Below are 18,358 nucleotides of genomic sequence, written 5' to 3' on the forward strand. Positions count from 1 at the left end.
ATTTGCGAGCACAAAGTAGATGTGTCAGCAAAATCTTTAGTTCTTCATTCTCATTTTTCTCCATTTCCAAATTTTCATTTTTGTTTAATTTGTCTAACTTAATTACATTTTGTTTTTTTAGAAGGACCTAAATTCTCGCCGGCACTGATTCTTCTCCCCTAATTCTCATTTCTCCCATCTCCGCCGCCCGCCACAACCACCACCGATCAGCCACCGACCAATTCTCCCTTCTCATTTCAGTGATTATTTACAAACTGCTGGAACAAACCGATCGAGGAACAAACTGCACAAATTTCAGTGATCAGCCACCGATTGAGGAACTACAGATCTTTTTGTTCTATTTGCTTCGCCACCAGCCTCTCCCTCTCAATTGAGGTTCTAATTTCCATTATTTATCTGTAAAATCAATTTGCTTACAATTTTTTTGTTTCCTGCTGATGCATGTTTGTTCCAATTCACAGAAATTCATATTTGATTGATTAATTTACTTTGCAATTTAGAATGTTTGATGATTTGTTTTCTGATAGATTTAGGTCTTTTGAATGTGATAGATTTGTGTTCTGATAGATTCACAATCTGCATCATTGTGTTACCGATTGAGCTGCTTCTGTTTAGCTTTATAGATATGTTGTTTAATGTGAATTAAGTTGCAACGCAGTTGATGATTCTGTTATTGATCAAATATGTAACACATATCTTAAGGCAAACTTATGAGATGAAGATGGTAAATAAGCTTTCATTGTTTCTTATAGTCTACTGAGCATAATTTGCCTATCAGTCCTTACCGCTAATAATAATGCTTAAGTTAATATGGTGCAAGGCTGATTTCTGCTTTATCTAGAGATCTCGTGGAGGATTTTACACCGTAAGTTCTCTTTCAGTTTTATTTTCTGCTTCTCAGTCTTTTAAAATCATTTGATCTGATTGTAATGTGCTCCAGATGCGATTTGTTTTAATAGTTTAGTCATGCTTAAACATGCTTTTGCACTTTCAACAAACAAAATGCTTTTCACCAAGATAAGTACAGTAAGAGGAGTATAAGTTTTTGACTTTGTTTGCCTCCATTTACATCATGGTCATACATATCTTATAAAAGGTTTTGGCCATATTCCAAGGTAGCATTGTTTGTTTGTATTGGTTCGGTGGCTTTGGAAGTTGAATGATGACAGCTGCATCTGTTGGAAATAATTTTACCCTTTAGCTTTGGCAAATGATGAAGCTTTGATATTTTCCCAAAATGCATTGCAAAACGATATTAATGTTAAAAAGTAAGAAAACTTCGATTTTAATGATGAAGCTTTGATGAAAAATTAGATATGACAACATCTCTATGTATCTCCGCCACACGAAATGCATTTTTTTTCTGGAAATTTTGCTAACTTGGATTGACAACTAGTTCTATACAACTAGTGAAATACCAAATAAAAAGAAGATTACAGTTTTAAGCTACTCATCCATGGAAATGAATATTTACTTTTTCTTCTTAGATGCTTTCTCATCAGCCATTTTCTGGAAGAGGGATCCATCATAAGCAGCATCCCGTGTTCGTCCTTGCAAAGGTAATGCAGTATCTTCCACTCTGTGTAACCAGACAAACTGTACACACAAACCCATTTTTATATTGCACTTACTCCATTGCTTGACAAATGAGAAAAGATTTGAAAAAATGTACTATCCACCATAGTCCTTTGGCTCCACGCTTGGTTTTAGGGATGTTAGAGACTCCACACTTCTGCATACTGCCACTGGGAGAGGGCAGCTTGAGGTGAGATTGATGAGATTTTCATTTGTTGTTTCTCTTTATTGATTGAGTGTGTCTGTTTTAGTACTTGAATGATTAATGATTGGGAAAAAATTTATGCTTCTCTGTTTTACATGCTGGTGCTGTTTAGTTTAATGTGGATTGAATTCAAAGATGCTTATTTCTAGTGATTGTTTAGTATAGGTGTGCTGTGAAGTTATCATGTAGAGTAAGTGTTTGGCGGTTCTACAATGCAGGTAGTTAGGCATTTAATATCCTCGAATGAGGTGATGATCGAGTCTGTGGACAACAGAGGCAACACGGCCTTAAATATCGCGGCCTACAGGGGCCATCTGCCAGTGGTGGAGCTTCTTACACGCGCAAGCCCTAGCACTGCATCTTTGACAAATAACAGCGAGAACACGTTTCTTCGCATGGCAGTGTTGGGCTTCCTCGCCCCCGGCTTCAAAAGGCTGAACCGACAGCTGGAGCTCATGAATATTGCATTTTCTAGTTTAACTTGTTTACCATTTGTAATTATTGTTAAACTTTTTTAATATTGTTTGCAGACCAAAGAAAACAATGGGAAGTGCCTTGAATTTATAGAATTCTATAAAAGAACTCACACGCTAAAAGGCAAAGATTCAGAAGAAGGGGTGTTGTGTTCGCAGCGCGCCATAGAAACGATGGTAATTTCATATTCATATCAATTTGCATACTAATTTATTTGTCTACAGTTATTTTTTGAGTGACAACTGCTGGAATATTTACTAATATCAAATATCAGAGAAGATATGAAGCATTTCTTGATCTTGCATTTTGAATTTTAAATGAAGAAAATGGAAACTGCCTTGCATATATGCTATGCTAAGGCAGTTGGTATTGGTTGTGATTCTTGACATATGCAAATCTGCACATACTTGATTTGTTGATGATTTTGCATATGGTTGTACCATAGCATCTACTCGTGAGATTGTAAGAGGCTGTCCCAAAATTTATACTATATTAACTGATTTGAGAACAAGAATATGCCTTTGGAAGTATTCAGCTAGAATATTTAGACTTGTAGGATTGTTGGTAAGGTTATGATGCTATAGTCTAATGCTACTGCTTGGAATATGTTGAAGTTGAGTAAAGTCAGAACTTAAATGTGTTTGATCAAAGGATATTTTCAATGTGGATTGGAAAAGCATATTTATTTCTGGACCTTGTAATTACTTGTTCAGTTTGAGTCCCTCTATTTGGAAACTTATGGTGATTCCTGTTTGATCAAATTCATAGATGATACTTCAGTAAGTTTCTATGTTCATAGAAGAATGGTGTTCTTGTAGGGTGGGAGTGTGAACATACTGTAATCTTATTTTTCCTTGATATTTAATAGAACTTGATGGATAGAATTAGATTTAGTTTCTAAATTGATTTGTTTGCTAATTTAGAATACTTACTACTATGTCTTTGCTTGTTTAAAGGAGAAAGTTAGTGCGAAGGCAGATGAATTACGGGTACAAGCAATGCGAGAACAAGTCACTATCGAGGTGCGCGAGGACTTGGAGAAAAAATATGAGGCGTCGCGCGAGGACTTGGAGAAGAAACATGAGGCGTTGGTCACTGAGATAGAAAGGCAAAATGAGGAGATGCACTCGGATTTTGATTGAAAGAATGAGAGGATGTTAGAACAAACGATGTACCTTAGTGAACAAGTTAAGCAAATGAGAAGTCAAAAATAGGTTTAGTCTTATAAACTAAAAGTGTAAAACAATATTATTACTTTTATGTAAAATTTGAGCTTTTGTTATTTTTTATTTCATTTTATTATGTTTTATTTAATAAATTATCCAGAAAATAATTTGTGAAAAAAATAATATTAGAATTTATAATTTGTAAATTATCCAGAATTTATTTGCTAGCACTTTTGTGCTAGCAAATGAGTCGAAATTCCAAATACAGGTCCGCAAATTTGCTAGCACAATAGTACTCACAACTTTGCTAGCACAATGGAGGCAACTCGCAAATTTGCGAGCACAACGGAGGTACTCGCAAATTTGCGAGCACAGTGTAGCAAGGCCGGACTTCGCCTTATTTCTAGCACAATGGTGCTCGCAAACGAACATGTGCTCGCAAAAGTCGTCACAAGTTTGCGACAGAGTGTTGTATCCAGCACACAATGTGCTAGAAAGGTGCTAGCACAATTATAAGCTTTTTGCGAGCACAATGGTGCTAGCAAACGAGCGCATTTTTTGTAGTGAGATGAGTCAACTTTGGTATTGAGAAACAACTACAGGTGCTACACTACAACACTATTACTTACTGTACATGAGCATGAGTTAATTAAAAGTGTCTGCAAGTAAAACAATAATTTTTGTTAATAATTGTACTACTAGTATTAAATAAACTTTAAGAAAATGGAGTATATAATAATAAAACAAAAAATATAACTGTTGTAACAAAGGCCCATTGATATAAATATAAAATGTTCCGCCGTGGCACCGCCTGCCGCCTCTTCTCCGATGTCCCAATGCTCCATATATTAGATCATCAAGAACTAATGCTTCGTCTCACTATGTATTTAGATGCTACACATAGTATTTCCCTAGCAGATGGTTGATATTTGGATGATCTCCAAATTTCAGTAGTAATGTTGAAGCAAACTTGTGTTGTGATTGATTAGTAGCTTTCTAGATGATGAAGTTTCCCTAAGCAATCACATTTCCTCTTTCTCAAATTTTGCCTTGCAACGATGATATGTTTTTTCCTTTATGCTATATTTTTATTATCAACCAGTCTGACAAAAAAGGATAAGGAAAGTAAAAGTGAGATCCACTTACACAGCTCGTTGATTTGGGAAATTGGCATTTCTAAATTTTGTTTGGTTAGTGGAAGAAAAGGAAATCGGCCAAACAAAAATAAAAATATATTACTGGTAATAAACAAATAGAAAGATTTATGTAGAGTATTCAAGGCCTACTTTAGAATAGTGACATGAGTGACCAAATTGTAGGTGTTATTTTTGCACGTTTTTATTTGTCCATCAAAATTATTTTAATATTAGTAGTAAGTAATCTTTCTCATGTAAATAATTTAATTTGGACCCTAGTACTGTTTATTTGCATATATAATGAGATTGTAAAAAATATTAAGTATATTTCTAATTTTGTATTAACAAAATTATACTGTGTGATTCGTCATTAGGCATGAGTATGGATCAAGTATCGGTTCATGACCTTTGGATCAACTCAATGTATAACCTATTATCTCCATTTATATTTCTATTAGCAATACATATTAAACAAATACTAATAGTCTATCTCAAATATAACAAGATTGATGGTCGTAAATCATCAACCACAAATAAAATTATTTTTTTTAAAGTAAACGAACTTGATGACATAGATTTCAATTTAACAAACTATCAAATGGGCACATGAAAACATGACCATGACTCAGTTCCAGCTACTTAGAATCGTAATTAAACCATATTATATTTCGCTTGTTGTCATACCAAAAATCTTCCATTGGAAGATTTGGATTCTATGATTTTTTTCCCTCATTAATTTAGCACACGGATTTTGAATAACACGTGTGTTCAAATAAAGAGAAACATCCATCATATAAAATGACAACATTGAAAGAAAATTTCCCAATAATAAATTACAAGGTCCCAATTCTGCACCAAATTCATTTAGTTAGTTTGTGGTCCATTGCGTCACATGTGGTTAATGTCAAATCGATCCTACAATTTTGTCAAATTCAAAATACACACCTATTCATATTCCTATATTCATTGGTGTTACTCCTATTTTCATATTCCTATATTCTTTGGTGCTTCAAATTATACACCTATTCTCATATTCCTATTTTCATTGGTGTTTCACCATATTGCTTTTCTTTTTATCTCTATGTATAAAATGTGATTTCTAGTTCTGGGAAATGGTTTAGAAGTAAGTTGGCCGTGTGAGACACAATTGATTTGAGTTGATCTATCATAGATGGTAAGTTGTCATTTTAATTTGGGTTGTCATTATTGCACTATTCATTCTCTAAATGACCCTTCTTAAATCCATCAAAATTTTCTACTGGCGGATGCAGAAATAAACGGAAGTATGGGCTAAATTCTCAAATTTTACCTTAAAAATAAATTTGTAGGTAACTTAGATTATTAATAGGGGCTTTTATATAATAAAGTGTATAGAATATGAATAAATTTTAGAACTTTATAGTAGGAAATAATTAAAAAAATGAATTCATTAGGGGCTAAAGCCCCTCCCCCATTAAGTGTAGGTCCGCCAGTGTTTCTACATATATATCTTTGCTCCCGTCCAAACTGGCTCCGCTCCTAAATGGTGAACCATTGTTCATCCTATTTTAAAAAACAATTCTTGTGAAATTATATATTTACGGTTCAAATTCCATCAACGTATCATTCTGATTTAATCAATTATTTTATAAATGGACGTATGTTATTTGCAAAACAATAGATCCCCAAACAAAAAAACGTGGTTCTAATCTTTACTTCATACATTTATGTATAACAAAGTCAAATACGTGTTCATTATAAAAAAAAATAGCCACTATCGTCCTTATTTTGATTGTACAAAAAACAAGTTATAAAACCTTTCAATATTGTAGTTTCGGGGCATGGATGTAATGTAAACAAAAGTAATTTAAATATGCAGTGAATCACTAATCTAATCGTCATTTAATTTAAGAAATAAACCTCTCTTTTATTCACGTGTATACACTATACAAGTGGGGCATGACTTAATACAGAAATCGAATATAGTACTTATTTGATAATTTTATGATAGTACACAACAAGCGACACATGTTTTTTTTCTTGTTTTTATTTTTGAAAAGAAAGTGATATTGTCTAAATAAAACCAAAACTCAAAGTGCGTAATCAACCAAATGTTGCATTCTGGCCAGATAAATATGAAATTTATTTTTCTTTAATTGAAACATTATTGAATTGGTGTGGTGATATATTCAGATTTCAAATACAGCCACACGTAAACATATGCACCTCAAACGATATCTCGCCAGAAAGAATATTTTTGTAAATTTTAATAAAAGGAATAATAACAATTTAAGAATTTTATTAAATGTCAAATCTCTTTCGCATATGGACATATGGTGCGTGGAGGCGTGGGGCCCGATCCGACGCAGTTCCAAGGTGGTATGTCGGAAAGGACAAAAAATTGTGGGGTCTTTTATGCAATTATGGAATTTTGGGTGTCATGATTTGACGACGCATAGTGCTTTTCTTTAGGACGTGAGCCTTTTTTTAGCAATAAATCTGTGACCAAATTTTGTACGATCAAATTCTTGTTTAGTTGACAAAAAAATAAGTTTATTTATGAATTTAATTAAAATATTAGATGCATATATAGTACATGGAAAGTGCATAATATTGTGGTTATATATTTATGATTTTTTATAATTTTTTTATTTTTTTAGAATTATACATGTAACTAGTGCATACTTTAATTCAAATTTTAAAAATAATAGAAAGAAAATTCAAATATAAATATAAAAAATAAGGTTAAAAGCTAATAAGTCTTTTTAACTTATCCACTTACTATATTTATAATTTCAATATATAACTAATACATTAAATTATTAATATAACTTTATTTTGGTTGTACAAAATTTAGTTGTTTATCATTGCTCGCTAAAAAAAGAGTAATGATAAACAACCAAATTTTGTACAACCAAAACAAGATTATATTAGCTATTTTGATGTGTTAATTAAATAATAAAATCATAAATATAGTTAGTTAACAAATTAAAAATAATTTATTAGTCTTTGGCCTTATTTTCAATTTTTTATTTTTTATATTTAAATTATTTTTCATCATTTTTCAAATTTGAATTAAAGTATGCATTAATTATATTTTATAGTTCAAAATTTTTTGAAAAATTATACTCAAATACCATAATATTATGCACATTCCTTATACAATATATATGTATATATTTTTTAATTAAATGCATAAATAAATTATTTTTTTTCTCAAATAAACCAATTTTTAGTTGTACAAAATTTGGTTGTATAGACTTATTTTTCTTAAATTACAATATATCTAGGCATGAAATATATTTTTGACCATTCGTACGTTCAAGTAAATGTACGTTTGTACTTTAATGAATAAAACACTCGAAACATGAGAAAATCGTCATCATTGTAGTGAAAAGAAAATGTCCCACACACTAAGTGGAGTAATAATAATTAAACTAAGCTATAGTACTAGTATTATCTAAATCTTAATGGTAAATTTGATTATGACTCAGAAGTTATCTCTTTCTCTTAACAAATGTTTCCATCATTTTATAAACAGTGAATTAATTTTGTTAGCTGATGCAATGCACTCCTGCCACATTATCCCACCCCCTTGGATATGGGAAATAAAGTCCTCCTGTTAATTATTATTGACATTGACTCTCCTGCGCCACATTCCACGGTTCCAGATTCATCACAACATTCCCACATCGTGGAGCATTTTCATTGGTTAGTGACATTTACCTCGTAGTCCGCGTCTCACCTGATCTGCACTCCTCCCGAGTCCATTTTTTCCTATAAAACGCCACATGCCTACATCGTGTTGCTTCCCCAACAGCCTATCGTCAATTCAATTGAATCAAACCACCACCGCAGAGATGAGCACAGCTGTAGCATACTACTACACCGGATGCGAGCACGACTACGAGCCGCACTTCCTCGATTCCTGCTCCCTCTGCGGCAGATCGCTCTGCCAAAACAACGACATCTTCATGTACAGGTAAAATTAGGTGAAATCCAAGAGATTGGAGCTCAATTGGTTAGCGGAGTTTCTAATTTGGTGATTTTTTGCAGAGGGAACACGCCGTTCTGTAGCCAGGAGTGCAGGCAGGAACAGATAGAGATGGATGAGGCGATGGAGAAGAAGAGATGGAAGAGGTCTTCTTCCTCCAAGAGATCGAGCGCTGCGAGACAGAGCTCCGACGAATCCGACATGAATAAAGCTGTACGGACGGGAACAGTGGCTGTGGCCTGAGGTTATTAAACTTGATTCCAAATAATGAATTATACAGTATTTGAGAAGAAACTACTGATAACTTCATCGGTGAATTCGCAACAATTTTGAATTTTGAATTTTGAAGAAGTCCGTACCGACAATTTTGAATTTTCCTTATACTTTTATTTTTCCTTTTCTTCTCTGAGAATATGGTGTATATGTCATGAGGTATAAATCTTGGTTAATTAACTATGTTTTGATGCCTCATTTTCAGTCATCAGTTTTTTTCTTCTTAACCTCTATTTTTGCTATGAATTTCTGGAAAGCCTTTTTTCAGATACAGTACAAATTTGATGAACAGCAGAATCTGAGAATTCTGATGCTTTTTCTCTACATTGATTTCATGAAAGCAGGCTAAACCGCGTAGAATTTTGGGCCGCTTTTGTGTGCTTGGACTTTTCATTTTTTAAACTTTTTCTTCTAATTTTCGCATGTTTATTCAATTATAAACAATTAATTAAATATATGAAGTTGGAAATTAATTATAAAAAAATGAAGAATTGAAAAAAGTAGAATCCTAATTAAAATTTTGAACTAGTATAATACTGATTAAAAATTTTGTGGTTGGATTGCAGCAGATCATATCACATAGGTGTAATTTTTTTTCGATAGAGATATCAAAATTTGTTATCAAACGAGGCCCACTATTCCACAGTTTCTTAGAAACCACCTTAAAATATTTGGAGTATATATGTTTTGGGTTATTGGTTATTAAAAGAGAAAAAAAAAAAAAGAAAAAAAAAGCATCATGTGTTAAGAATATACGATATTTTTAGTAGCGTCGTTGTTAAGAATCAAACTAGAAACATGTGTTAGTCGTAAATTGAGTCCCATGTCATTTCTTCAACTTCACTTCCATGAAATTTCATTATATTATTCTGCATTTCTTAAAAATAAGGCTATTTTTTTTATCATAAACTGTTATACTCCATCCGTCCCCTATTAAGAGTCACACTTTTTCATTTCGGTCCGTCCCCAGTTAAGAGTCACACTTCATTTTTACCATAAATAATAAGTAGGTGTTACATTCCACTAACTCAATTCACTCACATTTTATTATAAAACCAATATAAAAAAATGGGTCTCACATTCCACTAACTTTTTCAACCAACTTTTCTTTACATTTCTTAAAACTCATGCCCGGTCAAAGAGTGACTCCTAATAGGGGACGGAGGGAGTATTTATTATTAGGGGAGTACAAAACATTTTTACGACTTGGGATTAACATACTACATTTTTTAGAATTCGGATTGTTTATATTAGTCGCTACGAAATTCATGTCATAAATCTCCTCCAATGATTTCAACCAGAAAAACAAAAGAAAAGAAAGACAATTGAAAAAGTGGATTTGCTCTAATTAATCTCCAGTCTCCACCACATATAATCAAATAGAGTGGAGCTGTCAAAGTTTGGCATGTTGCTTTTGTTAAGTCGGTTTCAAACTTATTCGAGTCTATACAAACTCTTCACTAATATAAACTTTATAACCATCAATCATCATTATGCTTTTACGTATAAACTTTCATACCTAACTCTGTAGAATAACATAAATAATTTGTAAAGCTCATTATTGCTTTTGCTCATACATCGCTTAAAAAGGTAAAAATAATTATTCGAATAATTCAAGGGTTTTAATAGGGACGAGTCTGTCTCGCTTAATTTTTAAAGTGTATTTTTTATTGTTATCACATAAGTTGTGGCATTGCAAAAGTGTTAATAGCTCAAAATAAGCAAAGGAACTATTTAATTTTCACTTAAGATGAGTGGTTTTTATATATGGCCTCGTTTTACAACTCCCAAATTACATTTTTTTACCACATTTCACACGTGCTAACCAAAAAATACTTTCCAAAGATCCTTATCTCGACATCACTCCGAAAATGTTTCAAATTTGAATGATATTAATACAACAAGTCGATGCAAATGCAATGAATTTAAGCTTCTTTAAAATGCTTTATCTATTGCATGACGCATTTAATGGCTCAGGCCTATTTATTTGAATTTCAGAAGGATTTTAATTAGCCATTTCAAATAGCCTCAGGATTAAAAGGCCCAGATACATTTTGGGCCCAACTTTAAAGATTTGATCACCAATCCATAAAATAGAGTTTAGTCCTTAAAGTTTGAAATCTAGTTTAGCCCAAAACTCCATAGGTTTTACCCTACGTATATACTCCATTGATGTGGGGTTTAACAACCTTCTTGTGTTCACTCCATCCAAATTCTCACTGATCTTAGCCAAGTATATGTGATTACCCATGCAGGCGTCACCCCCATCGTTTGGACCGGGACAGGACTATCTTCGATTTAATACCGGAGCAGTCGGGTAGTGGTTTTTTATTAAGATAGCTAAATTATAGCACTCTTAATTAATTAATTAAAAGTAAGTAGTATTAAATCCAACATTAAAGAAGTAGATTTAGCAAGGTGCGTAAAAAATCTGATGAAAAGTCAAAATAAATAAAAGCGAAAAATTATGTTAGAGCATATTGCTGAAAATAGGTAAATGTTGAAGCCAACAAGCAATCCAAAAATATGAGAGAATATAGCAATGGTATTGAAAATCAAATGCTACTTTCATTATAGTATTGAAAATATATAGTATTGAATAAGTAGCACATTTTAAGTTTAAACTAGTACAAGAGAATCACTCATCCAAAGACATTGTCTATCACAAAATCTGCAAGCCTTCTTTTTCTTTCGCTACTTTAGCTTAGTATAGAAATTGTATACCTCTTTCCTTTCTCTTTCTCTTTCAAAATCTGGTCTCTTTCTCTCTCTAAATCTTGTGATAAAGATAACTGATAGATTTAGTGAAAGAAGTGTTGAATAATGACGGTTGTATCGTACCATATGAATTTTATTGTAATATTGATAAAGTAAAAAAAAAATAGTGGTTGATTTATATTAATGAAAAAATAGATTCACTTTATTAGAGAGTAAAGCTCATTATTAATGGGTAGAGACTAATTAAATGAAATGGTCAAAATGGAAAAAACAAGATTATATTTTGTTGATGGGGGTAGTACTTATTTTATAATTACTTATGTGTAGACGATTTGCCAAATGTAATATTGTAATTGTACTGAAAATTACATGAAAAGATAAGTGCTTCTTGTATACTACAGTGGAAACTGGAAAGTAAGAACAATGTTGCCACATGATTTATGGGGAATAATTAGAACGTAATAATTTAATCAAATTATCGGACTTTCAATTAAGTAATTAAATGTAAGTAGTGTTAATTAAACATTTGGTGAAATGTATGTAAGTTCATTGCAAAGGGAGTATAGCCGGAGAAAAACAAAATAAAACGTAAAATCAATAGGAACGGAATATAAACATTTTCTTAAATCAAATTATAGAACTCTTAATTAATTAAAAGTAAGTAATAGTTTTAAACTGAAGAAATGGAGTAATTCAAATGTATAAAGAAAAATCTAACAGTATATCCGATGGAAAGACATATTATGATAAAATTTATTGATAGCGGCTTTCAATAACAATTTATAATAAATTTTGAATGATTTTAAAAACATGATAAAAATAAATACAAAAATAAGCCCCTACAAAATTAAAGACAGTAGCCTGGATCGCCGAGTGATGTGAATTTAATGCAAACAAATGCTAATATATTTTCAATAAAAATAAAAAGAGGAATTGTAATGCAAGATTCTGCATTATTTGCAGAGAATCCTCCCATGGCAGTTCATGTCCATCACAAAAACTGCAATAGGCTTCTTTGTCTTTGTCTTTAGCTTATTCTCTACATAGAATATGCCAGAGGGCCAAAAATTAATAAATATCAGAATAACAAAATTGGGTAAATGAAAAAGTATTTTTCTTTGCACAAAATGAAATTCCTAGCCTCAAATTGAAGGTTGACACTATTTAACAAGGGTGAAAGAAAAAAAATAGTAATGATTTTCTTTTCTTTTATCAACGGACCGCGGTTTATATATTCAACTTAATTGTGACATGTTTCGAATCGATGTAAGTAATTATAATTTTCAAATCCTTTAAAATATATAGTAAGAGTACTATGCATTAATTTAATAAATTTAAATAAACAAGGAGATATAATAAAAAGAATAAGAATACACACCTGCAATAGTACTAATATATGAATACTACAATACATCGTATTACAATGTTGAATTAGACTAAATATAAAATATTAATATAATAGTGAAACAAATTTTATAAAATACTCCAATAAATTTTATACTAAGTATATATCGTCAATTAATTTTACACAATATAATACTATTAAAAGTCCGATCTGTTCATAATCTCTATAAATCTACATTAATATAAATTTAGTCTTCAAATTGTTTTATCTGAAATAATAAAAATAAAATAAAATTTAAATCAATCGTCAGATTTGATTCGTTGCATTAATTGCCAAATTAATTCTCATTTGTTTCTTTTCATTGCTGTCTAAATTGTTAGTTTTGGAGGTTTGCCTAAATTAGTAGACTGGTAATTTCTAACTACTACTTCAAAAATTTGAAGCAATCTCTATCTGTGGAAATACTGCTAACACAGGCTACAATACCCATCACTTCAACTTGCCCAAATTTCTTAAAATTTTACTCCCTTCATCCCATACTTTCCTTTTTAGTTTGTCCCAACTAAGATGACCCATTACTTAAAATGAAAACACATTTATCTTTACTTTATTCCTTCTCTCTTGTTTTACTCTCTTCTCTCAACACACAAAATAAATTTGCATAAAATCTCGTGCCGCCCAAGAAAGTGGTCATCTTCCTTTGGACAAAGGGAGTACTATTTTACATTTTCTTTTTTAATCTTATTAGATGGCATTAAATTACGAATCCTATTCCGTTACCGTGATATACAACTTTTTGTTACTTTTTCTTGTATTTCGTTTTCTAGAAACATATTCTTAGTCTAATTAATAGATTGACGCTTTAAGGATACAACTTAATTCGATTGTAATGAGGCTTAGCTAGAATAACAAAATTAATGTATCTAAAGATTTTTTTAACTAAATAGAGTGTCTGGACCCTTAAGTTCATGAAATGTCTACTATAAAAATGTAGATTGCCAAAATAATAGGGATTACGCATATTTATAGTTTTATTAGTAAAAATGGACAATTTTAGAGATAAACTATTAAGTTTGGTGATTCGGGCTGTCGCGTAACTTTAAAAATTAGTCGAAAAAATTATAAAGTTTGGATTTGTTAGTAATCATTACATGACAAAAATCTAGTCGTCCTTGTGTAATTTATTGTTGATGTTCCTAACCAATGACGTTGTTTTTTTATAAGTTGTCGTCATTGTTTAATTCAACGCCAGTGATACCCTTGTATGCTTTTTCATTTATTATATCAGATATAAATTTGCGAAAAGCTTTTGTTTGAGATAATTGCGATAAATCTAAATTTTATAATTTTTATGGTAATTTTTAAAATTGCATAGTTGACTATAAATTAGTCAAATATTGTGAGTTTTTTTACTATGAATCCTTAATAAAATATATTTTTAAAATGTATATATGTTCATAGCTTCAAAAAAAAATTCATATTCTATATAAGGTGACATGATTGATGAACTTGTTTAAAGTTTAGGGATCAGAATAGCTTTAGAACCTAGAAATCGAAAAACTGCTCCTTTAAAGTGGCTTGAATTGTTACTGGGAACTGTTTTTCTTTTTCTATGATTTAATCATATGATTATTGAATTATAGTCCGTACGTCCCCATTGACACATATTCATTTCAAAGGATGTCATAGACATTTTCTTTTTTAACAAAATATCTATAATTAATAGTACTACTATTGCTTAATTTATTTATTTTTTACTACTACTTTTTATCATTTATTTACTTCTTTATTTTATTCTTTCTCAAACTTAATCTACTCATGTCTAAAAGAAACATCTCTTGCTCATAACAGGAAATAGAGAGTACTACTCCTACTACTTATTTATTAATTAATACGAAGCAGATGAACCCAAAATCAAACAGCCGATAAGTATTTCCTTTCTTGCCTTTATTTTTATACAATTGCAATTTTGTAGTAGCAGGAGTAATAAAAGTTGGTATCCAAAAATCAAAATGGCAAAAATCCACATGTCAGTTGCATTTCAGAGTTGGCACATTAATGAATTTTAACCTTGTACACAAAGAAGAATAAAGTAAAAACGATGGAATGTGTTAGATTAATTATTTTCACGATTAATATATTATCGAAAATATGTTACTGACACCAGGATTGAAATACTATCTCGACTGTTGTTTTGGTTTGCTAGAATTTACTTTTACAGTATATATACTTATGTTTATTTTTTTAACCATTTGGATGATTGTAATAAAAGACTGTGTATTTCATATGGCTTTGTACGCCAAATTTCCATTCCCAAATTCAAAAACTGACATTTACTACTTTTGTTGCAAAAATAAAAAAAATTACCACAAACCATAATTATTTGTTAGTGATATAGAATCGTGAAATAGTCCACTATTCAAGAAATTTAACACAAAAATAGATATTCAATCACTGCTTCTTTAGTAGCGTGTTGGAGTAAAGAGAATCCAAATATAACAATTCACAACATCACAAACTTAGCTCTCTCTCTCTCTAGCTCTCTCAAAATGGCAAGTTCTTTCAGTAGCTCCGGCGAATTCTCCAGTTCCGACAGTCATAGCAGCAGCATTCCGGTGGTATCTCCTTTCTCCATGCAAAACTCCTTCTGAAAAAACATATCCTAATTTTATTTTCTCTTATTTTGTGATAAACATGTTCATTTTCAGTCCTCACTCAAAAGCATGGATGATGATGATAGCATTAGCAGCAGATCTTCTTCTTCGTCGTCGTCTTCTTCTGGTATTTCTTTCTTCCCTCTCTCTTCAAATCTCTCCCTCCCTATGTGTGTGTGTGTGAAGGAGAGGGAGAAGAGAATCTGTTTTTTTGTTCATGACTTCATGCTTGTTGAAGAAATTCAAGAATCACTTCACGTGTTAATTTATGGTGTCTTGTTTTTCTTATGGTCAACATGTCTCAGTTCCATTTTTTTCAAACTTTCTGTCGCTTACATAGCAAGTTTGTTCATACTCTTATTTATACATTTCAATACATAATTTTTGCCTAATTTTAATGACATACAAAAAAAATTAAATGACTGTATTACATTACAAGATACAGTATTTATTTACTTTTTCACTTGTTACATTTCATTGCAAACCAATGTTCATGAATTCATAAATGTAGTATACAAAAGTGTCAAAAAAATTGCATACTTTTTTTTGTGAGGATATAGTACTAGAGAAGGTGGAATGAATACATAAATATTTTATTTTTTTGTTGTATTTTCAAAAATAAAATTAGTGTGTCAATTAATTAAACAATCAATGCTGACGAGCTCCAACGGTTGTCTTAACAGATTTAGAATCCAAAGAAATTTATGGTCGAATCGAGAGAAATAGACCTGCTGCTTCTCGATATCGGAAAAGGGTAAGCCTTCGTTCGCCTTTCTTCGAATATGTATAGAAGATCCTTTGGTTATGTTGTGAGTAAAAATAAAAGAATGGCCCAATCTCACCTCCAAATGTTATAGAAAGGAAAAAAACATTGTTTTTTCCTCCATTTTCAAGTGTTCACACCACTGAGATAAGTGTTTTCATGAATGAAATGGAATCATGAATCGTGTTCATCTTATATCTAGGTAGATTCAAAGTGCAGAATATCTTTTTTATATGAATGAAAGGTGATCCTTTATTTGGTGCATAAAGATTTGATTTTTATTTCCTACTAAATTAGATTCCTTTATACTAATATGCAGACTTGTGAAGAAGCTAAGGAAGCATTCTTCCGTGGTATTTCTGGGCGAACGAGATCCAACAGACTCGCGTGCATAGGGGTGACTTTGAGCTCTGCTAGTACAACAAAAAGGAAGAGACAAGAGATGCCAACTCCAAGTGTTGGAGGGCAAACAAAAACACCAGGTACTTTAATAAAGATGTGCTATCATATAGGTGTATAAAACTTTTAATGGTTAATTGTTTGTTTATAAGACAAAAACAAAGTTGTATAAGCTCATGTTGATTCATTAGTATTTACTGCCATATATATGCAGGCTTTTCTTGGAAAAAACCATTTGCATCTGTGGAAATATCCCATAAGGATGTCAGCCATCGAAGCGTTTGTGTTGAAGAAGGTTAAGTATTAGTATATGGAATCCATTTTTATCTGCTTGCTGGTTCTAAAATCTGGCTTATTTTTACCTAATAGTAATCCTTGCATTTGGAAATTTGAAACAATAAGCCTTGTCATAGTATTGGTATGCAGCACACACATTTGCAATCAAAATGAACAATCTGTTGACTATGTTTTGCAAAATACTAGTGAATATGTTAAACATTAGCTTAGTATAGCCTACCATGTAACTTAGCTGTTTCTCAGATTTCTCTAAAATTTCAGATGTTGCCCCTGTCGATAAAGCTGAATACATTAGTCAGAAATCATTTTCATCGACAAAGATAAGGTCCTCCGGCAAGGGAAGTTTGAAGGGAGGTCCTTCGTCACACAAACCGATCTCCATTATCCAAATAGGTGATTATTTTTCAGACTTTTTCTTGGTCTTATCTTTCAGTTTTTCAGTTTCTAGCATAACCATGATCCTCTTGATGTTTAATTAAAACCACATTAAAGTTTGTGAAATATGAAAAGCAAAGCTTCTTGATGTGTTGTTTGATTTAAAGTACATTAGTACAGTTGCAGAAACTCATATGTTAAGATTCTGATCTTTTAATCATGGTCAGAGAGTGACAGCGATGAAGATATGATGGCTGAGGATATTGGGATCCATACATTTGATGAAACCGAAGTCAGCTCTGCTGCTCGTTTAAGCGAGAATGTTGGTGGGGCCAGTGCAAGAAAAGAAGCAGTTTCTGCTCATCATTCTATGACTTTCACTTCTAGAGACTATTTCAATGGTTTTGACACATTAGCAGATGACTCGTCTACATTGGCGGATAGAGGTGACAAAGTCATAGCTTTTTTTCTTTGTCTGGTAATGTCTAATTTCTTACATCTTTGTGTTTTTGTTCAGCCAACAACAATGTAGGTGGGAGTTTCAGGGAGATTACAAGTAAGAGAACTATCGAAGGTCTGCTTAAGAAAAGCAAATCTCCATATTTACAAGCTGACAGGAATGGATCATCTGCACAAAATGGTATGAATACATTTGTGGCTTTTCCTGCAAATAGCTATTGATTTAAATTTTAAATAGTATAATGGAAACTTGATGTTTGCTTTCTGTAGTGAACAGAGATGAATATGGGAATTATGAAAAGGTTGGAGTTGAGAGAATCAGTGAATCAGATTTTAAAAAAAAGAGAAAAATACTTTCAAACAACGGATCCTCAACCAGTAAGCAACAAGATGAAGGTATTGCTACCACTTCTGCAAAGAATGTCAGAAGAGTGAATGAAAAGATGCCATCTTTTGTCAAGGATGATGGAAACAAGAGAAAAAAAATTGACTCATCATTGAAGCAAAGAGGTGATGCATGCAATCATAATGTTGTTGATGCTGACG

General features: G+C 31.7%; 2 protein-coding genes across 11 annotated transcripts; both read left to right on the forward strand.

The window, feature by feature from the left end:
• Positions 1-3,536, forward strand: LOC125197191. Of its 10 annotated transcripts, none has more exons than XR_007172009.1 (6): positions 1-15; positions 122-375; positions 821-865; positions 1,488-1,765; positions 1,999-2,430; positions 3,211-3,536. XR_007172009.1 is itself a non-coding variant. In XM_048095904.1 (5 exons), exons 3-5 carry the CDS (start codon positions 1,488-1,490, stop codon positions 3,394-3,396), a joined length of 378 nt encoding a protein of 125 aa, XP_047951861.1. In that variant the 5' UTR covers positions 78-375; positions 842-865; the 3' UTR covers positions 3,397-3,536. The 10 variants fall into 10 exon arrangements, 3 of the variants coding, with proteins under 3 accessions (XP_047951861.1, XP_047951859.1, XP_047951860.1); XR_007172011.1 differs by lacking the exon at positions 1-15 and having other exon boundaries at positions 62-375; positions 1,488-1,559; positions 1,685-1,765; XR_007172008.1 differs by lacking the exon at positions 1-15 and having other exon boundaries at positions 62-375.
• A 4,790-nt stretch (positions 3,537-8,326) lies between these two features.
• On the forward strand, positions 8,327-9,029 carry LOC125196498 (FCS-Like Zinc finger 3-like). The gene is made up of 2 exons (XM_048095031.1): positions 8,327-8,517; positions 8,592-9,029. The coding sequence occupies exons 1-2, from the start codon at positions 8,327-8,329 to the stop codon at positions 8,770-8,772; spliced, it is 372 nt and encodes a 123-aa protein (XP_047950988.1). The 3' UTR covers positions 8,773-9,029.
• Positions 9,030-18,358: the final 9,329 nt, after the last annotated feature.

The sequence above is a fragment of the Salvia hispanica genome, chromosome 6, assembly GCF_023119035.1.
Source record: "Salvia hispanica cultivar TCC Black 2014 chromosome 6, UniMelb_Shisp_WGS_1.0, whole genome shotgun sequence".
Lineage (NCBI taxonomy): Eukaryota > Viridiplantae > Streptophyta > Magnoliopsida > Lamiales > Lamiaceae > Salvia > Salvia hispanica.

Bases quoted from the DNA above. Each gene is read 5' to 3' on its own strand.
- LOC125197191 (XM_048095904.1), top strand. From the start codon at position 1,488: ATGCTTTCTCATCAGCCATTTTCTGGAAGAGGGATCCATCATAAGCAG. The intron at 1,560-2,310 runs GTAATGCAGTAT...TATTGTTTGCAG, and splicing joins CCGTGTTCGTCCTTGCAAAG to ACCAAAGAAAACAATGGGAA. The intron at 2,431-3,210 runs GTAATTTCATAT...GCTTGTTTAAAG, and splicing joins AGCGCGCCATAGAAACGATG to GAGAAAGTTAGTGCGAAGGC.
- LOC125196498 (XM_048095031.1), top strand. From the start codon at position 8,327: ATGCCTACATCGTGTTGCTTCCCCAACAGCCTATCGTCAATTCAATTG. The intron at 8,518-8,591 runs GTAAAATTAGGT...GATTTTTTGCAG, and splicing joins AACGACATCTTCATGTACAG to AGGGAACACGCCGTTCTGTA.